The sequence below is a fragment of the Pocillopora damicornis genome, chromosome 12 (genome assembly GCF_964200805.1).
Source record: "Pocillopora damicornis chromosome 12, jaPocDami1.2, whole genome shotgun sequence".
Taxonomy (NCBI): domain Eukaryota; kingdom Metazoa; phylum Cnidaria; class Anthozoa; order Scleractinia; family Pocilloporidae; genus Pocillopora; species Pocillopora damicornis.
Window position 1 is genome coordinate 19,869,820 of NC_142681.1, and position 27,905 is coordinate 19,897,724.

A 27,905-nucleotide genomic window follows, 5' to 3' on the forward strand; every position below is an offset into this window, starting at 1 on the left:
AAGTCAGCTGATCAATTGTACTGGAGGCGTATAATAAAGGACTAAAGATCCTGTAGAAAAACTAAAGGTAAATTGCTTGAAGTTTGGTTTGAAAAATGGGAAAGAAACAGCATCAGAAGGATAAGCTGTAAGTTTGATTGTTTAGGAAGGTCATTATGTTTTTTAATTGGGAAAGAAAAATATTACACTGTTCGGCCTTACGTTAAGAACGATAGAACCAGCTGGGCATGATCATAAAATGGAGGTTTTATTTTGTTTTACTTGTATTATGTCAAGGTATTTAACAAACAAGGAATGGAGAGAAGAATGGGGTGGAAAGAAAGCTGGTAAGAAAATTGACTTTACCTATAAATAGCCCAAAAAATTAGTATACTCATCGTAAGCTTTCTTACTACGACCTTGAATTGTAACAGTTGTACAGTGTACTTGTTGCTCTGTATATCTCATACGTGCATATCCCTCGTGATTTATTTGAGACTTTATCTTAGATCTTTTTCCCTCGGCTTTCGGAGAGCCATTTTTTAACTAAGTTCTTGAGAGGATTTACCTATGGCTTTTGTTCTGGGGGTATTTTAACTCTGCAATATGTTGATGATACTGAAGATAATAATGCTCGGTGTATGGTTTAGTACACGGTGTACCATATGTTTGCAAACGACTTTGGAGTCTGTCCAGGAACCAACATGGGTAAGCGTGTAAGGGTGCTGGATTTCATCTTAGTCGTTCTTAATTCAAACATAGTTGGTTACTCAATAATGTTTTATTTGTGAGGAAAACTGTAGAAAATTCAATGGTTGTAAACAAAACAATGAGTAATACATTAAATTTTTTTGTCTTGGTCTTATTACTGAAATTCTTTTTTAAACTAAGATGTACCTGAAAAAGCAAGTTTTAGAAGACTGCCATTCTACTGCTGCAGGTGGGTGACAATAATTTACTGATTTCCTTGTGTTTTTGAGACATTTGACAATTTTTGTTTTTAATACTAATTAAAGAATAATGATAATTAGTTTTTCCTTTAAGTATTGGATACTTATGATTAAACTATATACTATAACAGGACTTATGAGCTTGTTTTGTTCTTTTCATAAGCCGTGGCTGAAACTTAAATTCCAGCCAGGGTGTCAAAAGAAAATAAGATTGAAAAAATATACATGCCTTTGGATCCTGCCCTTCAAAATTTTTAAAATAAAATATTAACCTAGTGGGTGTAACACTGATGCAATGTGGATTTAAAAGGTTTTCTGTAAGTTGTGAAGTAGTGAGATAGTGTTGAGTAGTAAGAGCTGGTGAAACTTTTTGCTAAAATTAAATATGATTGATATTTGCTTCAAAAAATTAAAAGCTTGTAACTGATAAGTCTGATTTAAGGGTTGTCAAAGGCTGCACTAGCTTGTAGCTTTGATCTTCAAAGTTAGTATGTCTTTCTTGTTTCTATTTTATAAATTGTGGACATTTGAAATATATTTTTTTTATCATTTTATTAATTTTCAGCCTTTCCATGCAGCCATTTGAACATCCCCTTTGTACAAAAGATGGCGTTATATTTGATTTGCTGTAAGTTGTACAACATTTATGTTCATGCTAGTTTATGCTTCAGCTCCTAAATACAAGGGGGTCAAATAAACTGGGTATAGGTGGTAGTGTTTCCCCTTATTTCAAACCTCAGTAAAAATCTTTTATCAATGACATGTTAAACTAATATGTCAGATGAAAATTCTCATCTTGTGCTAGCGTAGAACAGGTTTTTCTTACCCAGTATTAGATATGCCAAGATGATCATTTGGTTTTAAGGCTGAGACAAATCAGATACAGTAAAGTGAATTTTTAAAGATTTCAGAAATGAGAATTCATGAAAATGTTGATGTTTTTTACTGGGGTTTCTCATATAGTTTGTTTTGTTTTTCATACTTACTTGACTTTATGAATAATTATAAAAATAACAAATTTTACTTCTTCTCATAAATTTACAGAAACATTGTTCCATATCTGAAGAAGTATGGTAAAAACCCAGTCACTGGAGAGGTATGCACTTAATACACACAAAATGCCTTCTGTAGGAAGGCTCTTTGTATTTTTCTAAAAGAAAGTTGTTATAGTATACAGTATACAATCTACTGTATAAGTGCACATTCTAATGAATGTGATCACATGATGATAAGAATTCCTTCTCCACAGACTTTGCAAGCCAAAGAGCTAACGAAACTAAATTTTCACAAGAATGCAGAGGGTAAGGTTTTTTGAAAAATTTTTGAACAGTTTTCTTGAAACAAATATTTAATCACTGTATTGGTAATTTATTTCAGATTTTGTCTTCTTTTACAGATAAGTATCACTGTCCTGTCACCTTCAAGGTCTTTAATAGCAACACTCATATTGTAGCAGTTAAAACAACAGGAAATGTCTTCTCCTTTGAGGTATGTTTGTCCTATTTACCATCAATGGATAAATTCAAATGGTTTGTGTCCCTATTACCTAACCCTTTATATGCCAACATCAGTATACATATTCTACATTCTGTTTACTATCCATTTCCTTAGGTGTTGATGAAGACAATTTGTTTAATAATCAAGAGCTTCTTTAGTTTGTGATCATTTCCTTTATTCTCCTGACCTTAATGTGTGATTCAGGGGTGATGCTGTAAGGAGGAATTAGATGCTAGTCGCTCTTAGGGGTTAATGGGTTAAAAGGACTCAACCATCAACTGAGCCAACAATGAAATGAAACCTTTTTACTTGAAAAATTCACTGATGATCAAATGACATCAGGTGATTTTAGAAGAAGTCATTATTTATTTCTCATTCCCCCTTTTTAAAGATTTCAGTAATGGAAGTTGATATTATTTTGTACAAGGTTAAATATATTGTCTAATTTTGCTTTAAGAAAGGGAAGGCAAGTACCAAAATAATAATTTTGCCACTAACTGTGACACTGTTGTGGGAAAACCTATTAAAATGAGACAAATATTCAGCAATTACCAATTGTTACAGTCACTGTGTCACAATTTCTTTTTGTTAATAGGCAGTAGAACAATTAAACCTTAAAACCAAGAATTTCAAAGACCTTTTGACTGATGAACCATTTACACGCAAAGACATTATAACTATTCAGGTACGCTTTACTACAGCTAAGGACTGAATACCATAGAAGAAAAACCAACAGGTGAAAGGATTGCTCAACCAGTTGAAAAATTGATTTTACCTATTATGTGGAATTAAGGGCAAGCACTGCTAAGATCTACATATAGGGGTATTGGATGATCTTATGTGGGGATCTTCCTTATCAATGAGCTTTCCAATGTACAGTGTTTTAGACACTGACAAGACCAAACAACCCTTCCTTACTTCCAAGTGAAAGCATCCGAGTGGGAGTTTACATGCATTAACCCATTACTCCCTAGCATATTCTCCGTACTGATCTATACATTTCCTAAGGTGCTGACAAGGAGAATCTGTTTAACAATCAAGAACTTTGTCAGCTGGTGATCAATTTCTTTATTCTTGTGATATTAATGTGTGATTCAGGGGTGACATTGGTAGGAGAAACTATATCCAAGTCATTCTTAGGGGTCAAACAATTGAGTCATGTGTGGTTAGTTGATTACACACTCACAAGAAGTGACACACATTGTATCTGATTTTTATTTACTTTTTCTTCAATGCAGGATCCATCAAGTCTTGACAAATTTAATCTTGCAAATTTCCATCATCTAAAGAACAATTTGAAAGTGGTTAATGAAGGTAAGCCTGCATTTACTCCTGGCTTGGTGATGTAATGACTTCTATCAGACTGTGAGCTACTTCTAATTGTCCGTCCAGTGCACGATCAACAGAAAGACATGGCCTTTTTTCCTACCTTGTTTTTTTGAGACCACTTGCGATAATGGCCTTGTAACAATAGTTGTAATGATGACCACTGTGACAGATGATTAAGGTGTTGATGCTGCTAGTGTTGATTATGAATTGGATTTTGTATTGCTTTAGATTTAGGTGTCATCAGCTCAATATATTTGTCTTTTATATTTGTCCATCCCTAGAGGAGGAAAAAGCCAAGAAGGATCCAAAGTACTACTTGAACAGAGCTAACAAAGACACCCTTGGTATTCTGAGTGAACTAGAAAAAACTTATAAAGAACCTGTAAGTCATCTGTATGTCATTTTGTAGTCAGCTGTTTTACTTTACTACAATTCTATGTTAACTATAGTTTGCTTGTAGAGAAATGCAGTTTGCACTTTTTTGGTATCAAATACAACTTGCACTTCATAGATGGATTTAATTAATAATTATTTTCAGGAGAAGAAGAGCACAGAGAAAACAAGTGAATCACTTACAGAGAGAAATGCTGTAAGTTTGCTTGAAGTATTTCCATTTTACCCTTTAATAACAGTGAATCATTTAGTCTCTATGTGATTCTTTAACAAGGGTTGGCATAGAGCCACCTGTTTTGACAATTTGAGATTCCTCTGCTCTGAGAGTACATTTACATGTACATATCTGTTTAGACCATGCAGAAAGGTGAATTTTGATATGCTAATTATAATCCAGTAAGAAAAACTTGGGTTGTCAAACTTGGTTGTCAGTCACAGCAACTCAAAGTAAAAATTAAGAGTGTTTTTTAAAGAGGGTCAAGTGCTGCTGTAGTAACTTCAGAAGTTAAAAATATAATCACAACTTAGTGAAAAAAAACTGCTCGTTTTTAATGCTAATTCCAAGGAAACACTTGAAAAAGTGAAGTAATAGTGATCCATCAACAAATTGCTTCTTCAGTATTCTGAAACCGATTGTCATCCAAACTCTGACAATCCAAACTGAGTTTCAACCCTCAGAAGGAGGGTACATGTATGATTGTTTATTAAAGACTTTAAGTTGTATTTCAAAAAGACTTAAGTAATATTTTGTATTGTGAATGATTATTTCTAACTTTTCTTAATGGCGTCATGCAGGCTCATTATTCTACTGGTGCTGTAGCCAGCTCATTCACATCCACTGCACAAATACCTGTCACTCAACAGGAGGCAGGTATGTTCTCTAAATATGTACTTCCTTTTTCATTCTTGTATGCTAGAGGATATCACTTATCTATGGTCTATCTATTTCTCATATTTATTCCTTAACCCTTTAGCAATTAAGAGTGATTAGCATCTAATTTCTCACTACAATATCATCCCTGAATCAAGCATGAAATTCATGAGAATAGAGGAGATGATCACCATCTTAAGCAGCTCTTGATTGTGAAACAAATTCTCCTTGTCAGCCTCTTTGGAAATGTTTGGAGAACAGTAGGGAGAATATGCATGCTGTTCCTTTCCCTTACTCTCTTTCTCCCAACTTAACCCTCAAAACATAAAGAGTGACTGGGTGGTTTTATTCTTTGTGGGTCACTATGCGAATGTCTGTACTGGGTCAGTGGTAATTGGATCACCCCTAGAAAGGCAGTTTCTTTTTCTTTTTTTTTTTTTGACTGCTAAAGAAATACATTCTCTAGTATATTATTATACAAGCTGGCTGTGATTCTTCTGATTTTTTTATTGCTAAATTTACTTTTAGCTATTGTTGATCAGGATATAGTGAGATACAGAGAAGTGAAAAAGAAAGGTATGGTCAGAACCTGTGTCTAGAACTTTTGTTGTTTTCTCATGCTGGTGAGAAATTTGATGTATGTTGAGACACGAAGTAGAGATATGATTTGTAGTCACCAGTTCAGTTTTTTTGTTTTTTTTGTTTTTTTTTGTTTTTTTTTTTGTCAAGGTTATGTGAGACTGCAGACAAATCATGGTGATCTTAATTTGGAACTTCACTGTGAAATGGTAAGGTGTGCTAACATTCTGAATTTCTTAGATTACTTGATTGACTAATTCAATGAGTCTCTCAATTGATCATTCTTTAATTTATTATTTGCACACATTTCCTCATAAACGAACTTGTGATGCGTGTGTACACGTTTTGATCAATTAGTCTTCTTATTTTTTAGGTTTCAAAGACGTGTGAGAATTTTATGAAACTCTGTGCTTCTGGCTACTATGACAACACAAGTGAGTTCACTGATCTTTTGTTTACCAATATTCAGACAGATTTGTTTGCATCTTATCTTTTTGCACTAGAATTGAGAGGGAAATTATACTAAGTTTAGGTGTCAAAGGTTGAATATTGGACATGACAGCATGACAGTGTGACAAATATTTTTTTCCAAAAATCTGAAGAAGTGTCAAGCTTGCAATATTTACATCTGATTTTTTTTTTGTGGATTGTTCATTTAGCTTTGATATTGTCCATTAAGTCTGTATAGCATGCTGGTAATAATTATTTTTTCTTTGTTAGTCTTTCACAGATCTATCAAGAACTTTATGGTAAGTGATTCCATAATACTGAAAGGTTCCCTCTCGATCACAATACAAATTGTCACTTCATGTGGATTGTTACTTATGGTAAAAATTGCTTTTGAAGGCTTTTAAACTTTTTTTTTATCGTAACGTTGTCTTTTCGTTCAAATGGTTTTTCCTTTTAGATTCAAGGAGGAGATCCTACTGGAACAGGGCGAGGTAAAACTTTCGACCGACGCTCTCTTTTACCAAATACCGCTAGAAACCGGGCACCCTGTCATATCATATTTCTTCCAGAATTATTTGTCCTTTTTTTCCATATTATTTCTATTCAAGGTTTGTTCCTGTCGATGATGTGCCCAGGTTTTTCAACATTTAGTTAAAAACTGCTCTGATGACTGTATTGATAAAAAGTTATTACAGATACATGGTTTTGTGCTTTACTTTGGTTGGCAGGTGGTGAGTCGGCCTGGGGAGAGCCATTCAGAGACGAGTTCAAACCGAATTTGATACATCAAGGTAAGAATGTTGAAGACGTGATATTTCTGCGGCATAAGGCCAGTTGGAGAAAATTGTCAAGGCGCCGTCATCTTCCACGAAAATGTTTCGTGGATGTTAAATTTGACACTGAAAGCAATTGTCTTTTTTTCTTCAGGGAGAGGCATTCTAAGTATGGCAAATTCAGGACCAAATACAAATAAGTCCCAGTTGTAAGTATCACTCCTTGAGAAACTTCCACCTGTTGTTTCTTGTTAGGAAATCATCTTTTTAAAAAGAATCAGATGTCCCATATTCTGATTAGTTATTTTAATCTTAGCCTTTTCTTCTGTCTTGAAGCTTTATTACGTATCGCTCCTGTCGTCATTTGGATGAAAAACATTCCGTGTTTGGCAGGTAATAATGTTATTAATTTTATCCCCTTGTGTTTTTTTGTTGTTGTTGTTCTTGTTGTTGTTATTTTTTTCATATCAGAGGTTTATGTCTCAAGAAATTAAGGACTTTGACGTTATATACCACGGTAGACACTGATCCAATTGTGTTTTTAGTTGACTATCAATTTACTGTTGTTTTTTCTGTCTTCAGATTGGTTGGTGGGCTCGAAACATTAAGCGCTTTGGAAAGAGTAGAAACTGACGAAAAAGATCGACCAAAGGTATCAGTGAAGAAAAGATAAAAACGCATTAACAAAGTTTAAGAGGTTTGGCTCATGCTTCAATGATAAACACGGCTGCTGACTGCTGAACGAAGTTACTCGACTTTGCTCCATATAGCATCAAAATGTTGACATTTAGTCTACACGGTTAGTCTATCACCCTTGTATAATGTATGCACCCCCTATATTATTCATTCTTTGTATTTTCTTTTTAGGAAGTGATCAAGCTAATCAAAGCCACGGTGTTTGTGAATCCTTTCGAAGAAGTTGACGCTGTGGTTAGTATAATTCTTTTACTTTTTGATTGAATAATCCAGTGATTTCCCTTATTTTAAGCATGTCAGGTTAAAATGAATTTTAAAACCAGTAGAGCAATCCTTTTACCTGACGAATTTTAAGTAAGTCCAAGCGATATAAAGCATTGATAGGAGGGAAAAAAACTTGTAAGGCAGTGTCCAAGTTTGGACACTAGTGTCTGATTATAGACACTCGTGTCCGATTTTGGACACTGGTGTCCGATTTCGGTAACTAATGTCCGATTTATATATTTGTGTCCGACATATGAATTTGTGCCTACGTTGTTCCTAGGCTCTCTCTTCCTCCCGCAGGCTGGATAGAGATATGTGATATCAATAAAAATGAAACAAGCAAATCGTTTTTTTATTTTTTTTAGCTTCAAAAAGAGCGAGAGAAAAAGGAAGAAGAGGAAAAACAGCAGGTAAATTTGGGAAGTGACGCAAGGGTATTTTTTTTCATTAATGTTTGTTTTAGTCAATTCTGTTTCCAAGTTTCCAATTTGGTCAAAGTAATCCAATAAACGCACGTGTAACTTCAAGCCTTACTAGAACACTTGGGATTCTGGAACGGGCGTAGACTTTCTGCTCTCCTATTTTCTGCTGGCTGTTGTCCTTCAACCGAAAGGCACAGTTAAAAAAAGCTTTTAAACCTTAAGATGTGGAAATGCGTCGTCGAGAGAATACAGTTTGAGCTGGGTTGAATATCTGTTATCAACTTTGATTTTCCAGGCGTTCAGCATGTTAAGTGGTGCGAAATCCGCGTGAAATGGTAAACGGCGCGACAGTAGTAGGGGAGGTGTTGGTTCGGTCGTGTAAGGGACCTTACTCCTTCGTTTTTTCACTCCCCAGCGACTATCGCGCCGTTTATGATCGCTCTTCGTTTTCCTAACTGTACGGCAGGAACAACTTAACCCTTTTAAGCCCCAAGATCTGAGTACTAATTCTCCCCTCTAGCTGCTACATATCTTCCTGTAATTTAGTTACGAGAACTTCGTGTTCGATCAAGATGACAACTTCCAACTGATGAGTTTGAGTATTCTCATCACCAGTTTACTGGATAATTTATGGTTATTATGGATAGAAGTTACATTTTAATCACTTCTGTGCGTTAAAGGCTATTACTGATCAACACAGTTGTGTCTCTTCAGTATACAGAGTTGTTTAAGCTTTTCGGTATGAAATTTTCCCAGATTTGTGCTACAAATGGGCGGTAGATGCTCGTCAAGTAGTGAGACAGCTGTTGATAATAAATGGATACTGACTGTAAAACCTCCTGAACAGTGAGATAAAAGTGAACCTTTGTTGGGTGATCTTTGTACAGTGCGTGAGCAATACGTGATTCGAATTAGTTCATGTAAAATTTCCTTCATTTTCCGCGTGTTCAGGAAGAAGCCGCCCGCAAAAAGAAAGCGGCTGCCACGCCAGCAGAGGCACCAAAGGTTTACCGGTCAGGAGTTGGAAAATATATTAAACAGAAGCCAGCGTCAAGGTATGATAGGATATATCCGTTTAACTCTTTTTTTCGGAAAATTAAGTAGTTTTTCATTTGTTAAAACCTCTGAAGGCTCCTTGGGAGTGCAAGGTTATGTCTTCCTTTGTCTGAGTTGGAGAATATCCAGTATCCCTGGAGTTCGCTTTCGCTTGTATTTTTCTTGCACGAGATGCTGCCATTGCCGTTCTTTTTCTTCAATCTTTTGGCCCAACTTTTTCAGGGATCCTGAAACTGCTGACCTCGCACCGCAACAATCGAAAAAGAAAATTAAAGTATCTGGCGGATTCAAAGATTTCAGCTCCTGGTGACACAAGAATGGCTTGAAATTCCGATCAAAATGTTCCACTCATTCGTCCGTAAATTAAAAGAAACATACTTGGGAACTACCCTAGAATTGAGAACTCTCCTGTTGCTCTTGGAAGGTCAGGGAATCCTGGAAACCGTCATGTTTTCGCAGTCTTTTCCTACAAACCTGTGCCAAGCAGTAACATAATCCGGAAGTGAAACTTAGCCGCGTCTATTATGCGGGTTACTTCGATCGCCACAGTGCCAGCTCTATTAAGTTGACATTGCTAACTATCAACGCGGGTATTTCGCCTACAGAGAAATAACAGCCACATGTAAATTGTAGCATTATTCCGTCAAAGGCGAAAGAAAATACTTGCGAGGGCTCTTCAGCAGCAAAACATTCTTAGCAGCCAAATTTAACGTGAGATTGTGAACGGTTTGACGGTCTATAATCTCAAACAAATAGTCGTGGCTTTTTTTGGTAGGATATATGGACCGAGCTCGAAGTAAACTGCTATCAACGTCTATTCGCGTTGTACAACTGTGGACAATATTTTTTCTGTACATCTTGCGAAGTTGATGAATAACTTTTGTAAATCGTGAACACATAGGCTGTGCAAAGCTATGAGTAATAGTGCTCTTACTATCTGCCTTGTAAATATAATTTATATTACTTTTTTTTATTTTTTTTATTTTATTATTATCAAATTTGTATTCTATGGTATGACAAGTATTCCTTTCAGATTCATCACCCGAGTCGTACCAGGTCATAAGCTAACTGGTCATCATTCAAAGGATCTTGCAAGAAAGTAACCATATGTCTCCATAAATCTCTTTTTTTTTCGTTTGGCTAGCATGCCAAGAAAGCGACCTCCGGGAAAGATGATGTTGCTGTCCGTATTTCTGTTGATTTTCTCACGTGTAGTCTGATTCGAAGCGAAGAAGTCGATTTCAGGCTAAGATTTATGAAAATATACTCTTCTATCAGACATTTTCGAGATATTTTTCGGCTAAGTAGGCGCGACGGTTCGTGAAATGCTTTCTAGACGCGTCTTAAACGCAGTGTATGCCTGGACATAACCCGTGCAAGCTTTCAGTCACTTCAATACCCGTCATGCTGTTTCTTAGTACCGTCAGTCACTCGTAAGCTCATCCGTAGGCTTATATTTTTTAAATAAACAACCTTTACAAAATTTCAACGAAACATTGGCTGTGTCGAAGCGCTTCATGGCACAAGTCAGCAAAAGGAGTATCATGATTTCACCTCAATTCATATTTCGTGATCAAGCGGCCAACATCAAAGTTACGTATGTCACGTCCTCTGAGCCACAAAATGCAAATTTTGGAGAACGTGGTATTGATTAATATAATCTCGTGACTGAATCTGAATTTATTTACACAGAGCCGTGTAGTTAATAACTTCATTTGTTCCGGGGAAGCGTGTCAGATTTTAAAGGATAACGAGAAATGATAGCATTAAAACTTTTGTAGGAATAAAAATGGCGTTCAAAGAATCACAGATATTTGCTGTTACAGAAAATAAGTACAATATAGTGTCCAAAAGAAAAAACGAAACGAAACGCTGATTAACGGAGATATTGCCCTTAGTTCCTTTGAATGTCACTCTGTTAACATAAGAAATACTTTAAGAGTGAAGAATAGTGTAATCCTAATGAAATTATTTTACTTTTTAGGCCAGGAAAGCTATGATTACTGTTGCGTGCAAGAGTGACTCTTTTTAAGTGGATTCATCTTTTGAATCACGCTGAAAGTCACGCGCTCGTCTCAACGGAAAATGTCACAAAGACACGAGCAGTTTTCGAACAATTTTTTATTAACTTTCTTGTCAAACTTATTTTTATCTGAACTCTTTTTAAAAGTATGGGTTAAAAATCAAGGAAATTAGTCGAGTATTAAGACACGTAATGAAATAAACGCGAAAGCAGTTTCGTGATGAAAAATCGTGTCGGTTTCGTGAGAATCCAAGTCAAACACCACGATTTTGAAAGGATTTCTTTTATATGTAAATTAGTTTTTTACCTTAAATATATGGCTCTAAGCAACAAAATTGTCAGTTTACCTCACGCATGAGCGAGTCAACCTCGTCCGACTTCTTGCATCGACTTCCGAAAAAACCATGGAACAAAAAATGACGGTAAAATAGTGCATTTGTTGTCAAATAATTATTTGGGTAAAGCACAGAAATACGTTGTATAAGTCATAGTATTTCTTCAAATTTCAAACTGAATACTTGGAGCGTTTCCTCCAACATTGATTTTGCAAATTTGGCTTTAAATAATTCTGAATTTTGCTTTTCTGCAGTGACTCGGAAATTTTTTACGAATATCAACTCCTCTTTCATCTATCTGGTTCCTAATTGTGCTGCTAAAAAAGCTTGATATTGTCGAAGGTTGAAGTGTGCACAATTTTTACTGTTTTCAAAATGTTTCTCGTTACATTACAAAGCTTTATTTGCGTTAGACTTAATCAAAGCAGTCGATCGTAATGATCAGAAAAACATGTTATTTTAAAAAATGAAAATAGTCAAATTTGGACCCCTGGTTCTGCACTTCAAAAGGAAATACGAAGCGAAATCGAAGCCGTGAAAAAATTAATACAATTTTTTTGTTGCCATTTCTCAGCTCCCGACGATAATTTCCCTCAATGTTGGCGGACATTTCTTCACCACTCGCCTTTCCACGCTTTTGAAAGACGAAGATTCCATGCTAGCTGCAATGTTCAGTGGGCGATACAAACTTGAATTGGACAAAGAAGGAAGATATTTGATTGATCGCGATGGAAAATACTTTGGTTATATCTTAAATTACTTGCGTGACGCGTCACTTCCAAAACACTGCGTGGCACTACAAGTGTATCGCGAGGCGGACTATTTCCAGTTAGAGCAACTTATTCGTGAGCTTGCATCCTATCCATCTGTGATCCCACATATTGCAATAGAGGAACAAAAAAGAGACTTAGCAGAAAGTTATCACCACTGGAAAAGCGTCCTTTTAGAAACTACGCGACGAAAATTTCACAAATTTGTCAAATTCGTCGTTGGTCGTGATTGCGTGATAACTGTCACGCGATACGCTTCTGAAAAGGATTACAACCTCAGTGAAGATACCTGCAGAAGTTTTATTTCACTTAGTGATGGTAATGAAAATTGTCAAAGCCATCAGTTCTTTAGCGTGAACGACTCTGGAGAGAAATTAGAGTATTACATTGGTTCCCATCTTCCATCGATTGATTTTATTGTTCCGAATGAGGATATTCCAGACTGTCATCAGTTCACGTCACTGGTTGAAAAAGATCTGCGCTTAGAAGGGTTCTGTGTCAGCGGAAGTTTAACGCATGCGTAGAAGTGTAGTCTGTGTGATATGACAGGAACTCTTCACCAGTTAGCTTTCATGTGGGTTCTTCCATATCCAAACACGGATAGCGAGGAAATAATGAAGAAGTTTTAAAGAATATTTTTCTATAATAACTTTAAGAACAACATTTTAAGTTTTGCAAACAAGAACGTCGTCAGAGCACTTGACGTTTTTTTGACTATATTACTTTTGGTGATTTTGGTGACTAGTATAGAAAGTTTTGAAAGCTTCTTTGTACAAATTTGCAAGTTGTAATTTGAATATTTTGATATAAGCTTTAAATCTCCGATCTAAACAATGTTAGTAATTCTCAAAAAAATCTAGCAAGACTTATATTCCCGGACCAATTTTCTGTTGCAAGTGGGGACTGCATCTCTGTCCCCGCAGCAGGTGCCGAACGCGCTCAAACTTGCCCGGACTGTTGTTCAACCAGAGGTGAAAACCATGTTTCTCCAGGTAGGGGTCGGGTTATTGGAATGATGTGGGAAAAATATCTGAATCTTCGAAATATTCTTCAATATAAAGCGAAATTAAAGTTGATAAGTTGTGTTTGCAGGTTTTGAACATGTTATTGCGTTTCAAAGCTTTTTTGCTTTCATTTCTCCAATTTCCGTTTTGCCTTACCCCTCCCCTGTAAATGAAACATTTCCGGCGCGTCAGCGCGCGATTTATAAACAAATGTTAATTTCATGAAACCGACATAACTTCGAAACTGCAATATGGCAAAGGCAACGAGCGTTTCTTCTCGACGTAAACTTGTAATTTTTGCCAGCGAATTAGCCAGCGCAATTGGACGGCATAGATATCAATCCAGAGAAGAAACATTTCAGCGAGTCTGGCTTCGATCGCATCAGCAATCATTCGTTTTTGCGTTTGCTTTGAGGTTTCAAAGCGACGTTCGTCCAATCTTGGCAGTTTCTGAAGAATTGTTGATTCAGTTTCCATCTTTGGAAAAAGAAGACGACCCCGTCGATTTTGCTTCCGCTGTTAGAAAGGTAATCTGCGACATGTCTTTCAAAAGATTGTACGGGCAAATTCTGAATTTTCTGAAAGCAAAGTTGTTGAAGAACGAGAAAGAAGAACAAATCCTCGAGTCAGCAAAAGTGATCGCATGTGTTACAACCGAGGTGAAGACACTTTGTGAGAACGAAAAAAAACTCGTGGAATCTGCCGTGAAAGAGATTTGTGACAAACAAGGGATCAACACGAAGGAAGTTGTCAAAGCAGTGGAGTCCAAAATTACCAAGGATCGCGGAACAAAATTGGAGGAAAAAGCTGTGCAAGATTTTGAGAAAGTGAAAGGGATCGAGATCGAACGTCCGATCGCACCTCATCTGTTCTACCAGGATATGGAGTACAACGGAATACAGTGGAGTGTATGCGGTAAAGTGGATGCCGAGACAGAAGATAGCGTTATTGAAGTTAAAAACAGAAGAAACCGATTTATGTGCCCAGAGTATGATTACATACAGCTTCAAACATACCTATTCATAAGGGGTAAGTCTAAGGGTGTCTTACTGGAGAGATTGAAAGGTGAAAACAAAGAAACCTGCTTTGAATTTGATCATGAGCACTGGGAAGAAGTGACCATTGACTTGGCTGAGTTTGTGGCTGAATTGTCAGATGCCATGAACACGAGTAAACAGGCCTTGTATGGGTATACATCACCAAAGAAACGAGGGCATGATCAAGTAGCTGTGGTTAACGAACAAGCTTGTAACCAGGACACAGATGAGGGGCAAGTGAAGAAGACTGCTGTGGAAAAAGTGGAAGAGGCTACCACAGTTATCGAAATACAGGATAATAATGAATAGAGACATTTGAGAAAACAGACCTCCCTCCTTATAACAAATTTCTAAGTCATCTGAGTAAAAGTTGAACTGTGTTACATAGTGTACCACATCCAAAGAACCTACTTCATCATCTCAATTTTTACACACCCTGGCTTCTGCTCAATAGGGCACTTTCCTTAGAGTGTGATTCACCTGATGACTGGGTAAAAGTAAAATTGAGTGTCATTATTATAGGTTATATAATAGATTCCAGTAGGATTACTTTTTTGGTTGTGATTGACCAGCCTTTCTTCATAATCAAAAAAAAAATTAAATCCATACTGATAGAATTGGTGCATACCTAAGAATAAAAAGATCCTATTAAGAATTTCTGCCAAGAATAAGTTGTTATTATTTAAATCCATCAGCTAGCATCATGGATAAACTCTATTGCAAATCTGCTAGCTTAAGACTTTTTGGTATTTTTTTTCACTAAAAATAAAAATAAAACATCTTTCACTTCTGAACATAATTTTATGAATTTTACAATTTTTGCGAGGAAAATTACTCAAATTAATGAGAAATCACAATGTCAATGATAATAGTTATTTATTTCTAGACTTCACTTACACTGCAGAGACACATTAGATGTTTTAACTTATTGTTAAATAGAGACTACAACATCACAAAGTCATTACATCATAAAGTAAAAGCTATTTATTGTTAAGATTTACATGTAGGACAATTTATGTGTAATGTATTTAGAATTGAGAATTGAAATAGAATTGTCTAGATATTCAGTTATAATCTTCTACAGAAAAATGTGTTGCAAGAACTAAATCTTAAAAAAAATAATCTTATCTTTAATTATTAAATAAAATCACTTGTAGCCTGGTAGTTTATGATTTGATCAGCATGTACCAATTTTGTATTAGTAGTGTATGGTTACTCTTATGTTCTAAAGAAAAAATTCTTTAGTAGGAGGGAATGCCAATCTACTAAATATTTTTCCAATAATTCTTACAGGATATGTTCTACTTCAAAGAAACGTGTATACAATTTTTAACTGTCTTTTTTACCCCCCTTCCTCACAAGATGTGCTTGACTCTTGTGCTAACTCTAACAGCATACAGGATGCTTGTTACATATGAGCTCAGTTCATGGCCTTACTCAACAACAAACTCTCTGTAACTCAGTGAGAAGATGTTCTGAAGGTCAAAGGTTCATGCCATCGCTGGGGACTCAGTTATTTTCTTTGGGAGATGCTTTCTGATTTATCCTCACAATATTTTTTGTTATCATATGGCAAGGTAGTCTTTCAGTAAAAATTTTAGAATTTTGATTGGTTCTTACTTGGTCTGGATTTTGCCATTCAGATCTTTTCCAGGGAAATGGTCATAAGCTGTGAATTTTTTGGTTCTCAAAACTGCCAAATTCAAAATAAAAAAGTTTAGCCAGGGTGCCATATAATAAACAACTAACTAACCTCACTTCAGGCCATACTAGGGAATATTGGCCTTCAGTCATTACCTACAGCACAGCCCTCAAGCTTAGTCAGTAAGAAGTTATTTTCAAGTTCCATGAATGTTTTCTGTTCTCTTCTTTAGATCTACAGGTAAATGGCCTTCTTGATTTCAGCATTTTCCTCATGATATGAGTTTAATTGGAATTACAAATTAAAGTATATTTACATACTTTTTAAACTCAGTTGAATGGAATTTCCAGACCTTATAGACCAGCCCAGTGAAACTTAGACATTATTTGATACTATTTTACATCTCTGTTGAATTAACATATCAAAACTTAGAGTCAAACTACACCATCCAACATAGTGTTTGTTTGGCTTTAGCTTAGCAACAAAACAAATAGGTCCCCATTAAAGATCTGTTTAAAATGTCCTACTTTACTTTAAAGATCAACTCAAATATGTTTAATCCTTTTTAATTAGTTCACTCCTTTCGCTTCCATTAGCAGTAGGCACAGGCTGCCCAGGATTTAAATTGCTACTGCGCAGATAGTCCCTGAGTCTTGTGGGATAATCTGTCATGACACCAGCAACCTTGAGCTTGTTAAAAGCAAAATCAAACTCACTGTCTTCATTAAGCACCCACAAGTAGGTCTGTTGAACAAAATATAACTGATGATTTAATAACATAAAAGTGTTCAATGGTGTTGTGAATATTTGTTGAAATTTACACCCTGAGGCCTGTTTTGGGTGACAAATTTGGTGAGAGAAGGAACATTTGTAGGCTCAAAAAGTACCACCAGAGAATTTTGGATTTCTCATGAAGTTTGAAGTGAAATAAGGATCTCCATATTCACCACCAGTGCACTGTGTTTTTAAAGACAAACAAACAAACAAACAAGCAAACAAACCCATATTATTATATGTATATATTCAACTTAACTTCTGTTTCTAGTTTATTTCTTATTGTTGCGATGTACAGTCTTCATTTGTCAGAAATCTCTGAGAGTTATCTTTCAAATGTTATTAGGTTGGCAAACCTTGAGACCTGAGGTACATGGTTGGCCAGATTTCCCTTCCCACTTTTCTTAACAGTATGTATATGTTATTAGATGAAATGCATTGTAAGTAGCTTTTTTCTATTTTACCCATTACATTTGGATTATGTGTTGTTACAAACCTGAATTCCTCTCTTTTCCAAATGGTTGAAAAGGATTGGGCTGATTAAAAACCTAAAAACAAAAAAGTAAAAGTCAATTCAAGGTACACTTAGCCAAATCAAATTCGTCTATGTACCCAAAGTTATTTAACATCCTGATATGTTCCCCTGTACTCACCAGTCAACTATATGACACAAGATCTTCATAGTACGAGGCACTTCAAAACGTCTGTGGTATAACAAAAGAATGAATGAAACCAAAAACTGTCAATAATAAAAACAACTAGTGTATCAGTATTCCCATGCCAGAAATTATGAACTAAAAGGTACATGTTAATAGGTCTCCTGAAAATTCTTACCGGAAATATAGAAAGTTTGATTGCTCTTAACACCACCTTTGCTCTATGTATTTGCCGTTAACCCTTTCGCCCCTAAGAGTGATTAGCATCTAATTTCTCCCTACAATTTCACCCCTGAATCAAACATGAAAGTGATGAGAATAAAGGAGATGATCACAAACTAAAGCAGCGCATGATTGTGAAACAAATTCTCCTTGTCAACCTCTTTGGAAATGCAAGGAGAACAGTAGGGAGAATATGCATACTGATGTTAGGGTGTAAAGGATTAATACTCTTAATACTCAACACTTACATGTACTTACCTGATCATTGTGACAGGCAACATGATCTCTAAGAAGGATTCCTTGATAGGAATAAATGGCAGTAAACCAGAATAAAACAAGAAGACCAGTATGGCACAACGCTTCATTGAAAACATGACTGGAATTTCTGGATCCTGATTGGAATTAAAGAAAAGTTGACACAAGTCAAATACAATTCATATTCTTCAGAAACTAGTTGTGTATAGTTCTGATTGAAAGAATAGTTTCTAATTCTATAGAACAACTTGGGCATTACATCTAATTTTTAGAGTCAACTACTTAGCTTGATATCAAAAATTAAAAAGTTAGTGCTGCTGTCAGTCATAACTATAAAAAATATTTCATGGAATTTTGACAAAGTTAAAAGTTCAAATCTTACCATTGATGCTTACAAACCTTTTTGTAACATTTTTCAGTAACATCTGCAGAAAAGTTTCCCCAAACTGTTAAATCCTTTCTGTTATGCTTGGAGATCAGTTCATGAGTCTAAGAAGAGAGAACATGGCAAAGAAATCAACAAGTGAACTCAACTCAAATAATGCAGGTTCTGACTTGAGCCATTCAGTTTAGTATATTACTCAGCCACAATTCAACAGCAAAACAATTACTCCAATCTGCATTTTACAAATATTATTGCTGTTGACATTCTTATCCCCTTTACTCCTAAAATGAAGGTTAATTCTCCCCTCTTGCTGCTACTTATGTCTTTATGAATAAATAACAGGAATTTGACATTAGATCAAGAAAGCAACATTACAGCAGCAGCAGCAGCATTTAGTAAGTTTGAGTATTCTCATTACCTGTTTGCTGGATAATGTATGGATATTTCAAGGAGAAGTTACATGCTAATCACTTCTGGGAGTTAAAGGTTTATACTGAATGTGAAAATTTAAAATATTTGTGATGATTTGCTACTTGCAATGTGACATGTTAATCACTTCTGGGAGTTAAAGGGTTATATTGAATTTGAAAATTTAAAATATTTGTGATGATTTGCTGCAAAAATTGTAAAGTTCAGGATGCACCAATACATTGCAAATGCAATGTTTGGGTAGCAATAACTTTGGGAATCCTACCCTACACTCACCTTGTCTATTAGTAGATCAGAGTTGGTTTTGATATCCACATTTATTGGAATATTAGGAAATGCCTCAAAAACAGTGTCCAGCAGTGGAATTTGACAGTCATTGTTTTTCATATCACATGACACACCTGATGAAAAAACATACATTTTAGAACTTTGTCACAGCAATTCCAGACAGCATTTGAATGTATTTCTTTGAGTGTGGCAAACCTAATTTATGTAATGGCAATGGCTAGTCAGAACAACAGAATAGATGAAAAGGAGTTGGTGAGAATTATGAGTACTGGCAAAACAAGAAAACTGCTTAAAGTACTTGTACATTTGAGCAGCTGATTAATATCAATACCAATCTTACCAATCTAAACTTGATTATTTAAGTCAATTTTTTATCTGATATGTTGAGATAGTAAAATGCATGAGCCTTCTAGACCAGTCAAAGAGCAGATCACTGGCATTACTTCATAGAAATTTTCTCTGACAGTTGGTACTTTGGTAAGACCTTGGGTAGCCTGCTTCAGGCATTTAGTAAGTAAAAAAAAGCTAAACTAACATCATGAGAATTGTACGGCAGACAGTAACTGTAAATAGAATTACTATTGAGATCTTGGGTAAAAAAGTAAAAAAGGTAACGTATCCATTGTATTAGGAGTCACCTGGTTGAAATTGTACAGCAAGTGTTCTGCTAAGGTGAGGTAAATCCTAAATCAAAGGATAGAAAGGAGCAAAATCTGTCATTTCATAGATAAAGAGTTTCAATTTTATGGCCAATGTTCATCTACCTCAAGAGACAGAGATTGTGAGGTTGGCTCAATGAATTTATCACTAATTGACCACTCATCTGAACTCTTACCAAAGGATGGCCATTGAAAAACCTCTTGATAATTACTCAGACTCTTGCTTTTTTTAACTTAGGAAATTGTGTCAGAATTCCTGATGATAAATTGTCACTTGATCCTGAGGTCAGATCATCCAGGTGGGAGTAGTCTAGGAAAGGAGTGAGTGGATGACTGATACATCAACAACCTGAATGAAAGTCAATGTTAACCCATTTACCCCTAACAGGGACTAATATCTAAATTCTACTTACATTATCACCCCTGAATCACTCAGCAATGTCAAGTGAATAAAGGAAATGAACTAAGGAAGTTCTTGATTTGTTACACAAATTCTCCTTGTCGACATCTTAGGAAATGTGTAGAGAACAGTGTGAAGAATATGCATGCTGATGTTAGGGTGTAAAGGGGTAAAGAGTCACTGTTCAAACCAGGAATCACTTGACTGTGACAATTAATGACTTCTACTTCGGTCATTAAAATTTCTGAATCAGTCATTACTACTGACAACATTCCTTTTCAGGACTACTCTCATTAACAATAATTATACTACATGATCAATTGTTCTCCTCTGATCAAACCATTCACTGTGATGCATCATTCTCTCACAAATGATTAAAACACAGACAAAAGCAGTATAATTGTATAATTTGTGGGATAGGATCAGATATGAATATTAAAGATTAAATAAATAATATAGTTACCTTGAAATTCAAGTCACAAATCTTCAAGTCTGTGTTTGTTACACGGGAAAGTTCATCATCATGACATACAACAACCTGGTTGGAATTAAAGAATGCCAAGATCTAATTCAGATTGGTTCTACATTTTCCTTTGAGTGGAGAGTACAAAATTTTCCTAAAGAAAGTTGATCTCATTGAATCACTTTCTGTTTACTTTAAACTCTGCTTTATGTTGAAATAATCAAGTTACACATTAAACAATTGGAAACTGACAATTGATACATCTATTGTCAATGATAATTATTGTAGCTACTTCTTTGTTGTTAATTATTATAAAGCAAACTGCTTTCCTTCAAAAACTCTGTCTTATCTCCAATTTTACCTGTTCATCTGCTGTAAGGCGAACATCTAATTCAAGCATTTCTGTTCCCATTTTTAAGGCACTTAGGGAGAAATAAAAGCAGAATGTATTAAAAGTTTATTTTTGGGCAAGTTTCATTACAAATTGCCACCTTAAGTTACAAACAAAAGGCCAAAATGGACGAGCTGTTTGGTAACCAAATTAAGCAAATTGATATTTTGTACAAAATCTGTAGACGTATGTATATCCAAAATTTTACTTACTGATGATAGGCTGTCATCGTATTCTCTAGATTTTCTGCAGCCCCTGAAATAAACCACCCAAGAAAAAAAGTTTGTTAAATAGTAACTTTCCTAGAATTCCACCTAAAGGAAAGTATTGCAAGTGAAGTGCAAGGCCTTTTATTTGGCAGGGAAGGGTAAGTAAACAGTTGTGCAACCAAACTTCATGTCATGTTTTGTTTGCTTTTACTAGCATGTCATGATCGCGGAGAGCTGCTCAGTAACCCTTCTCCCCCCTCCCCCACCAACCCACCCCACCTCAACTTGACAACAATATTAAGATATCGGAATATTTGGAATAGGCTACAAAATGATCAGAACTCGGGATCAGGAATGGTTTGCTACATGTACCTTATTCAGAGACTAAAAGAAAGACTTGAAAAAAGCGATAACTTGGCGACATGTAGAACGTAAAACTTATACTGCAGTTGTAGAAAAGTTGACCATCTTCTTTTCGGTAAACTGATAATATAATGACACATAGGGAGAGATTTGTAACATGTTCATTAATTAAGTCCGTCGAAGTTAAAGTCGAGATTCCAAAATGATCAGCATAATTGCCGACCGATCTACGGTCGCATTAATCACTAAATTCAAGCGTGTAGTCGCTTTAACAATTATCGTGTTTAAATAAAGTCTTTGTATTTGTATTGTATTCTATGACTAATGTGGCGACAACGGAACTTCGTCTGTTTCCTCCTATGAACGAGCCAAGGAAAGTTTAAAAGGACTACAGAAGTTACAATGTAGGTTCCAATTATTGGCAAAGCTATTGCCCACCCTAACATCTTGGGATCAACAAATGTCAAAGCTCCAAATCCCTGTTTTCAGGCCACCGACCTTCCGTCCTCTTTGGAAATTTTAATAAAAGTGATCGCTACGTAACCGCGCTCTTGCTGTGTCAGGATGACCAAACAGTAATGTAGTAACCAGCTGCAATCATGCTGTACTACAGAATACAAGGTCATTTTTAACTTTCACCAAACGTGCCGGTTTCTTTGGCTCGTTCGTTTCGGAACAAATCGCGTGCAAAACTCCATTTTCGACAAAAAAAAATGCTAAAAAAAATCAAGGTTTTCAAAACCTTCTTAAACCAGTTATTTCTCAATTTCTGCAAAATAGTCTCTTCATGTTATACAAAACAATATGGTGAGAAGTCCAGGGTTGGCTGATTCTAGATTATTTTGCGCATCTTCGCACACATTTAATCTTTTCAAATTTGTTTACAAAAAACGTTTCCTATACTTTTATGAGGGTTTTCCGGAACATTCAGGCCCCAAGAGAACAAAGGAACAAGAACAAAGGGCTCTCCAAACTCCAAGACACTCTTCCCTTTATCTTTTCCCCTTTACATACTCCTTCTGTATTTTTCCAGGTAAAAGGTAATTTTTGTCAGAGAATGTCGTACACAATCAAAATGCTAACAAGAGTGCTTTATTTCTCAAGAATTGTCAAGACCTTCACTTAAACGACAATAATAACGTTTTAAAGACTACTCGAGGATTGCCTCGTGTGAGATCTTCAAAAGGCATGCACAAATTGTAGATAGTTTAAAAAAATTACCGTAAGAACGTACTCGAAAAGCTACCACCAGCATTAATAGAAGTAATTTCTCTCTATATTGACGGGAAAACATTGGCAACAAGCAGTGAAACAGTTCTGTTACTTAGAGTTCAGTATGCGCTTGAGCACCCTGAAGATCTCCTGTGACATCCACAAACCCACCAATAGTAGGGCTTCCAACTTTGATTTTCAACTTCATGCCAGAGGTCACTTTGTCGAGATGAATCACACGGATGGTGAGATCTTCATAACTGCGATAGTACATTGCCTTGTTGGTGAGGTCCTTGACCACAATCCAAGAAGTGTAGTCGGCCATATCTTCATGATCATGGGATGCAGCGACTCCGCGAGGGATATCAACAGTGTTCAGGATGTGAAAAGCCAAATTTACCGCCTCATCACTTTTTTTAGTTTTATCAGCAAAGTGCACCATGGCTGCAGATCGTACCAGTCTCGATGGAGGAGTGAGATCTCCTGGGACACCAAGAAGTCCACTTCCTTGGCCAGTGGCTGGGAACGTTGTTTCACCTAATACCAAAGGATCATGAGCGAACTTGGAAAGATGGACGTAATTGCGGAGGTTCAGCATGTGGAAGTCATAGGGTGGAGAGTTGGTCATGACACCAATTGTATTTTCGTGCAGCTTTGGTCCCCGTTCGGAGTACTCAATAACGATGCCGTCACCACTTTTGTCAGTGATGGACCAGTGCAGTTCAAAGGTGTTCCCTTTCAGAGGTTGCTCCCACACAAGTGGGAATGAGTCCTTTCTCCAAGCTCTTCTCACCTCTTCAACAGTTCCGAAGTTGCCCAGAATCCATATCGCAAAATTCAAGTTGGAAATGGCCGAGCCACACTTGTCTTTGGGGACGGTCTGATATTTGGAAAAAAGAGGAAAGAGGAGTGAACCCACGGAGAGTCCAGCATCATTTTGGCCGTCAGCACCGGCTATAGGCGAGTCCAAACCGTTTAGGTATGCGATCTTGTAGCTGTTGTTCCAGGTCATGGCTGGTGAACTACGGGAACAAGTCTTTGGTAGTTCAGCAGTGTGGGGATAATCCTTGGGCTCCACTATGATGTCCGACATGAGATCGATCATAAACTCTTGGCTTCGTCCGACTACGACCGTTTTATCCTCGGCGGTCACTCGGATCTCGGTACATGCGTCCGTGGCAAGAAAAAGCTTGAGCAGTATTGGAACCACAAGTGCAAACTTCATCGTTCTAGAGAATTCAGAAAGGCGACAATCTGACCAATGATACCTTTCGATGTGTGACAAAAATGTTTGGCTTCTTCTTTTATAGTGACTCTCGAGGAACTGTCAGACACGTGTCTATTATTCATAAATCACACTTGTCAAAAGCATCACGTTCGGGGCGTTTCCCACTTGAAATATCATTATCTCCTTCCAGAAATTGTATCCTGGTCATCAAACTCGAATTCTCTCTACTATGACGTTTTCTGTACTGTTGCACACACGATCAGGCCAAACTAAAAAGGGACATACATTTTAACATTACAATAAACTCGTTTACAGAATAAATTATTTCATAAATTACTAGAGTTCTTGAAAATGAATTTTCGTGGACACAAGGACCCCCTGCAGCCAATTTAAAATACGATGAAAAGCCTATAAAATAAAAGTAAAGAAAGACCGACTTGGCCTCCCCACGTGACTATTGTGATCGCGTCGCATTGTCGTCTTCAAATTCTATTTTTACTCACACGATGGTGTCTTTGAGGGATTTTCCCTTTTCGTAAAAGATGATCTGAGGTTTTGTAAAAATTGTTTTCAGTAAGGGCTAATTGTGTATCAGACTCCAATGTTCTATCAATATTTGTTTTAATTTTTTTATCGCCGCGTGGTACGTTATGACAAAAGGCTTTTGTGTATGTGTAAGAGCCGATTGTCTAGAGGCAAAGTTGACGCCTAACAGAGACCTTTTCTTTGATTTTTTCTAGGTACCCTCTTACTTTGAGGTGCTGGCTGAATTTCAATGAAAGGTGTTTCATTTTTCTCTCCTCCCCCAAAACAGTAGACTCATATATGTCTTGTCTGCACAACGAAGCTTTTGAGCAGTTCCAGTAAATATTTTCTTTGTTTTTAGACGTTAGGCTTCATCCCATTAATGCTGAACCAACAATTTGCATTGTTGAGGCCATCTTGTAGTGATTGTTATGTACTTTAGAGAAGCTCTAAGGGGACTTTCACAGCGAGAGACACCAAGACTATTTTTTTTAAATTTCCTTTAATTGTCTTTCTGCGGCATCTAGAAATCTTGACAACGTTCTGCTACCACTGCTACCATTACACTTAATCACTCTGAGACAACTCCTTAAGTATTCTATCAGTGAACATGTTTGGGTTATAGGCTGGTTGGTCTTGGGGGAGTAAGACTCTTGGTAAACTTGCTAAACCAAATAATTTCTCGAGAACAATAGAGATGAGCAATAAAGTACTTACTAATTTAAACTACAAAAGCCAGTCATCGAAAATAAAAACCAGAATAGAAACTCTGTAGTTAGTCTGGACCAAGGCAGCGAGACAAACCACAGGCGGCCCAAGCTCCAGCTGTGAGATGATCATCTTACGAAATAAGAGTCATGGCGAAATTATAAGAGTTTATATGGGAATATTAACGACAACTCTGAGGAATAAAAAAAATAAGTCAAATTCTCAATAAAATATCTCACTTTACTTCCATGGTGCACTGCTTGCTATCTGACCGCTTACTTTGTTGAAGGGAACCCATTTTAGCAAGCTATCTATTTCGGGGTTTTCTACGTATATAGGGCTTTTCTTCAACTTACTTTTAACGAAGTAAGCGCTCAGATAACAAGCGATGCACTGTAGAAGTAAGATGAGGTATTTTTATTGAGAATTTTACTTCTTTTTTTCCCATTTTTTCGCCATGACCCTTATTGAGCAAGATCTCATCTCACACCTGGAGCTTGGGCTGCCTGAGGACAAACCCGAACAGGAACACCATTGACAAACAAGGACAATGTGGAAGAAGACAATAGCTCAGTGTTCGGTCTCGCTAACTTTGAAATCAACTTAAAACTACTCAAATCTTCAGACTGCTGGACATACAATAATCAGGAAACTTCGCACGAAAACTTGTTCTATCCCTAATTATAACAATCAACTCCAAAAATTGTAAATGTTACACGTGATATCGCTGGACTAGATGGCGCTGTTGTCAGCACACGTATCAACTTCACAAGTTTTTTTTCAGTGAGAGTTGCAAATCCTTGATGTGTGGAGAAAAAAAATTATGGCCCTAAAATCGATTCTTGTGGAACTCCCAGATAGAGTACCATAGGAAGCAACCCGGATGTTTTAATTTTCTGATACGATACGTCTGCGAGCTGTCGCTTAAAGTGGATTTACAGTGCTGCGTAGTGTGTCCACTTGGGATAGTACTTTGATGATTAAACCGAAAGAATGTTAGGATTAACTGAATCAAATCTATTCAAATCGAATAGTAATTTTGATGAAATCTTTATTTTAAGCTGTGACTCGTAAGGTAAAACAACTGGTAAAACAAACATAGCGATTAAAAAAAAAAAAAAACGGTGACTAGCCTGGAGAGCCGGTAAGGATCAGAGATGAAAACAACGGTGCTCCTTGATAAGATGCATGGGAAGTTCCCGACCGAACATAATCTTTTGTTTTAATATTAGTGTTCCCACAGTGTAACTGAATAAACCAAGAGCAGCTGTTGTCAACAAGTTACTTAGAAATGAGTGGAATACTGTCAAACGATGGGCAAGGCCAGGTCCAAAAATACGGTTATATTTTGCAAGATGATCATCTCACACCTGGAGCTTGCCGCCTGTGGACAAACCCGAACAGGAACACCATTGACAAACAAGGACAATGTACAAAAAGATACTAGCTAGGTGTCTGGTCTCGCAAACTCTGAAATCAACTTAAAACTACTCAAATCTTCAGACTGCTGGAGATAACATACAATAATCAGGAAACTTCGCATGAAAACTTGTTCTATCTTTAATTTAATATCAATTAGTACTTTGATGATTAAACCGAAAGAATGTAAGGATTAACTGAATCAAATCTTATTAAATCGAATGATAATTTGATGAAATCTTTATTTTAAGTCGTGACTTGTTAGGTAAAACAACTGGTAAGACAAACATAGCGATTTAAGGTAAAAAAAATAAAAGGAGATCAATGGTGACTTGTCTGAGGAGCCGGTAAGTATCAGAGATGAAAACAACGGTGTTCCTTGATAAGATGCATGGGAGGTTCCCGACCGAACATAATCTTTTGTCTTCTAATTAGTGTTCCCACAGTGACTGGACAAACCAACAGCAGCTGTTGTCAACAAGTGACTTAGAAATGAGTGGAATACTGACAAACGATGGGCAAGGCCAGGTCCAAAACTCTAACAAAGACAAACTTTAAAAAAAAAAAAGAAAAAAAAGTTGGGTTTCATCACCATACACCGATCCCAACGCACTACCTCAGGGAAATGCTTGGCTTAGTCCTTATAGAAAATATTTCGGTGCATCATGGTTTTGGAACTTTTGATTGCTTCACATTCTATATTCAGTCCCTCCTCTTGAGGCGTATTTGTGCACAGGCGGCCCAAGCCCCGGCGGTGAGATGATCATCTTGCGAAATAAGAGTCATGGGGAAATTTTAAAAGTTTGAATGGGAATATTTACGACTGCTCTTAGGAATAAAAAATACGGTCAAATTCTCGATAAAAATACCTCACCTTACTTCCACAGGGCATCGCTTGTTATCTGACGGCTAGCTATGTTGAAAAAAACCCATTTTGGCGAGTTATCCATATCTAGGTTTACTACGTAGATAAGGAAAGCCGTACGTAGTAAACCTAGAAATGGATAACTCGGTAAAATGGGTTCTTTTCAACATAGGGAGCGGTCAGATAGCAAGGAACGCCTCAAAACAAGAAGGTACCCAGAAAACATAGAGAAAGGTCTCTGTCAGGGGTCAACTTTGTCTCTTGACAATCGGCTCCTATTGCACATACAAAAAAGCCAAAAGGTCACGAACGTTTATTGCCTTTTGTCACAACGCACCACGCGGCAGTTAAAAATTTAAAACAGATATTGATGGAACATTGGAG

At 36.6% G+C, this 27,905-nt stretch overlaps 4 protein-coding genes across 5 annotated transcripts; 3 read left to right on the forward strand and 1 right to left on the reverse strand.

Annotated features, from left to right (window-relative positions):
* The first annotated feature begins 6 nt into the window (after positions 1-6).
* On the forward strand, positions 7-11,060 carry LOC149036905 (RING-type E3 ubiquitin-protein ligase PPIL2-like). Of its 2 annotated transcripts, none has more exons than XM_089190410.1 (25): positions 7-127; positions 277-326; positions 871-919; positions 1,495-1,557; positions 1,974-2,025; positions 2,179-2,230; positions 2,326-2,417; positions 3,022-3,111; positions 3,665-3,740; positions 4,037-4,137; positions 4,294-4,344; positions 4,944-5,019; positions 5,548-5,595; positions 5,749-5,807; positions 5,972-6,032; positions 6,319-6,347; positions 6,506-6,539; positions 6,777-6,839; positions 6,976-7,030; positions 7,158-7,214; positions 7,404-7,473; positions 7,689-7,751; positions 8,147-8,191; positions 9,155-9,258; positions 9,482-11,060. In XM_089190410.1, the coding sequence occupies exons 1-25, from the start codon at positions 96-98 to the stop codon at positions 9,567-9,569; spliced, it is 1,560 nt and encodes a 519-aa protein (XP_089046536.1). In that variant the 5' UTR covers positions 7-95; the 3' UTR covers positions 9,570-11,060. The 2 variants fall into 2 exon arrangements, with proteins under 2 accessions (XP_089046536.1, XP_089046538.1); XM_089190412.1 differs by having other exon boundaries at positions 15-67.
* A 485-nt stretch (positions 11,061-11,545) lies between these two features.
* Positions 11,546-13,478, forward strand: LOC113680989 (BTB/POZ domain-containing protein KCTD21). The gene is made up of 2 exons (XM_027198043.2): positions 11,546-11,704; positions 12,192-13,478. The coding sequence occupies exons 1-2, from the start codon at positions 11,687-11,689 to the stop codon at positions 12,909-12,911; spliced, it is 738 nt and encodes a 245-aa protein (XP_027053844.2). The 5' UTR covers positions 11,546-11,686; the 3' UTR covers positions 12,912-13,478.
* On the forward strand, positions 13,432-15,584 carry LOC113680988 (uncharacterized). The gene has a single exon (XM_027198042.2). The coding sequence runs from the start codon at positions 13,643-13,645 to the stop codon at positions 14,735-14,737; it is 1,095 nt and encodes a 364-aa protein (XP_027053843.2). The 5' UTR covers positions 13,432-13,642; the 3' UTR covers positions 14,738-15,584.
* Positions 15,585-16,439: 855 nt separating this feature from the next.
* Positions 16,440-22,091, reverse strand: LOC149036906 (lysophospholipase D GDPD1-like). Its single transcript, XM_089190417.1, has 11 exons — positions 21,879-22,091; positions 21,205-21,251; positions 20,963-21,023; positions 20,602-20,676; positions 19,718-19,763; positions 19,068-19,192; positions 18,377-18,466; positions 17,981-18,114; positions 17,498-17,548; positions 17,341-17,392; positions 16,440-16,814 (listed from the first exon to the last, which is right to left on the reverse strand). The coding sequence occupies exons 1-11, from the start codon at positions 22,008-22,010 to the stop codon at positions 16,626-16,628; spliced, it is 1,002 nt and encodes a 333-aa protein (XP_089046543.1). The 5' UTR covers positions 22,011-22,091; the 3' UTR covers positions 16,440-16,625.
* Positions 22,092-27,905: the final 5,814 nt, after the last annotated feature.

Excerpts from the sequence above, each read along its gene's own strand:
- LOC149036905 (XM_089190410.1), top strand. The coding sequence starts at position 96 with ATGGGAAAGAAACAGCATCAGAAGGATAAGCT. Across the intron at positions 128-276 it reads CAGCATCAGAAGGATAAGCT|GTATTTAACAAACAAGGAAT; the intron begins GTAAGTTTGATT and ends TATTATGTCAAG. Across the intron at positions 2,026-2,178 it reads AAAACCCAGTCACTGGAGAG|ACTTTGCAAGCCAAAGAGCT; the intron begins GTATGCACTTAA and ends CCTTCTCCACAG.
- LOC149036906 (XM_089190417.1), bottom strand. The coding sequence starts at position 22,010 with ATGTTAGGGTGGGCAATAGCTTTGCCAATAATTGGAACCTACATTGTA. Across the intron at positions 20,677-20,962 it reads GCCTTACAGCAGATGAACAG|GTTGTTGTATGTCATGATGA; the intron begins GTAAAATTGGAG and ends AATTCCAACCAG. Across the intron at positions 18,467-19,067 it reads CTGATCTACTAATAGACAAG|ACTCATGAACTGATCTCCAA; the intron begins GTGAGTGTAGGG and ends CTCTCTTCTTAG.
- LOC113680988 (XM_027198042.2), top strand. The coding sequence starts at position 13,643 with ATGGCAAAGGCAACGAGCGTTTCTTCTCGACGTAAACTTGTAATTTTT.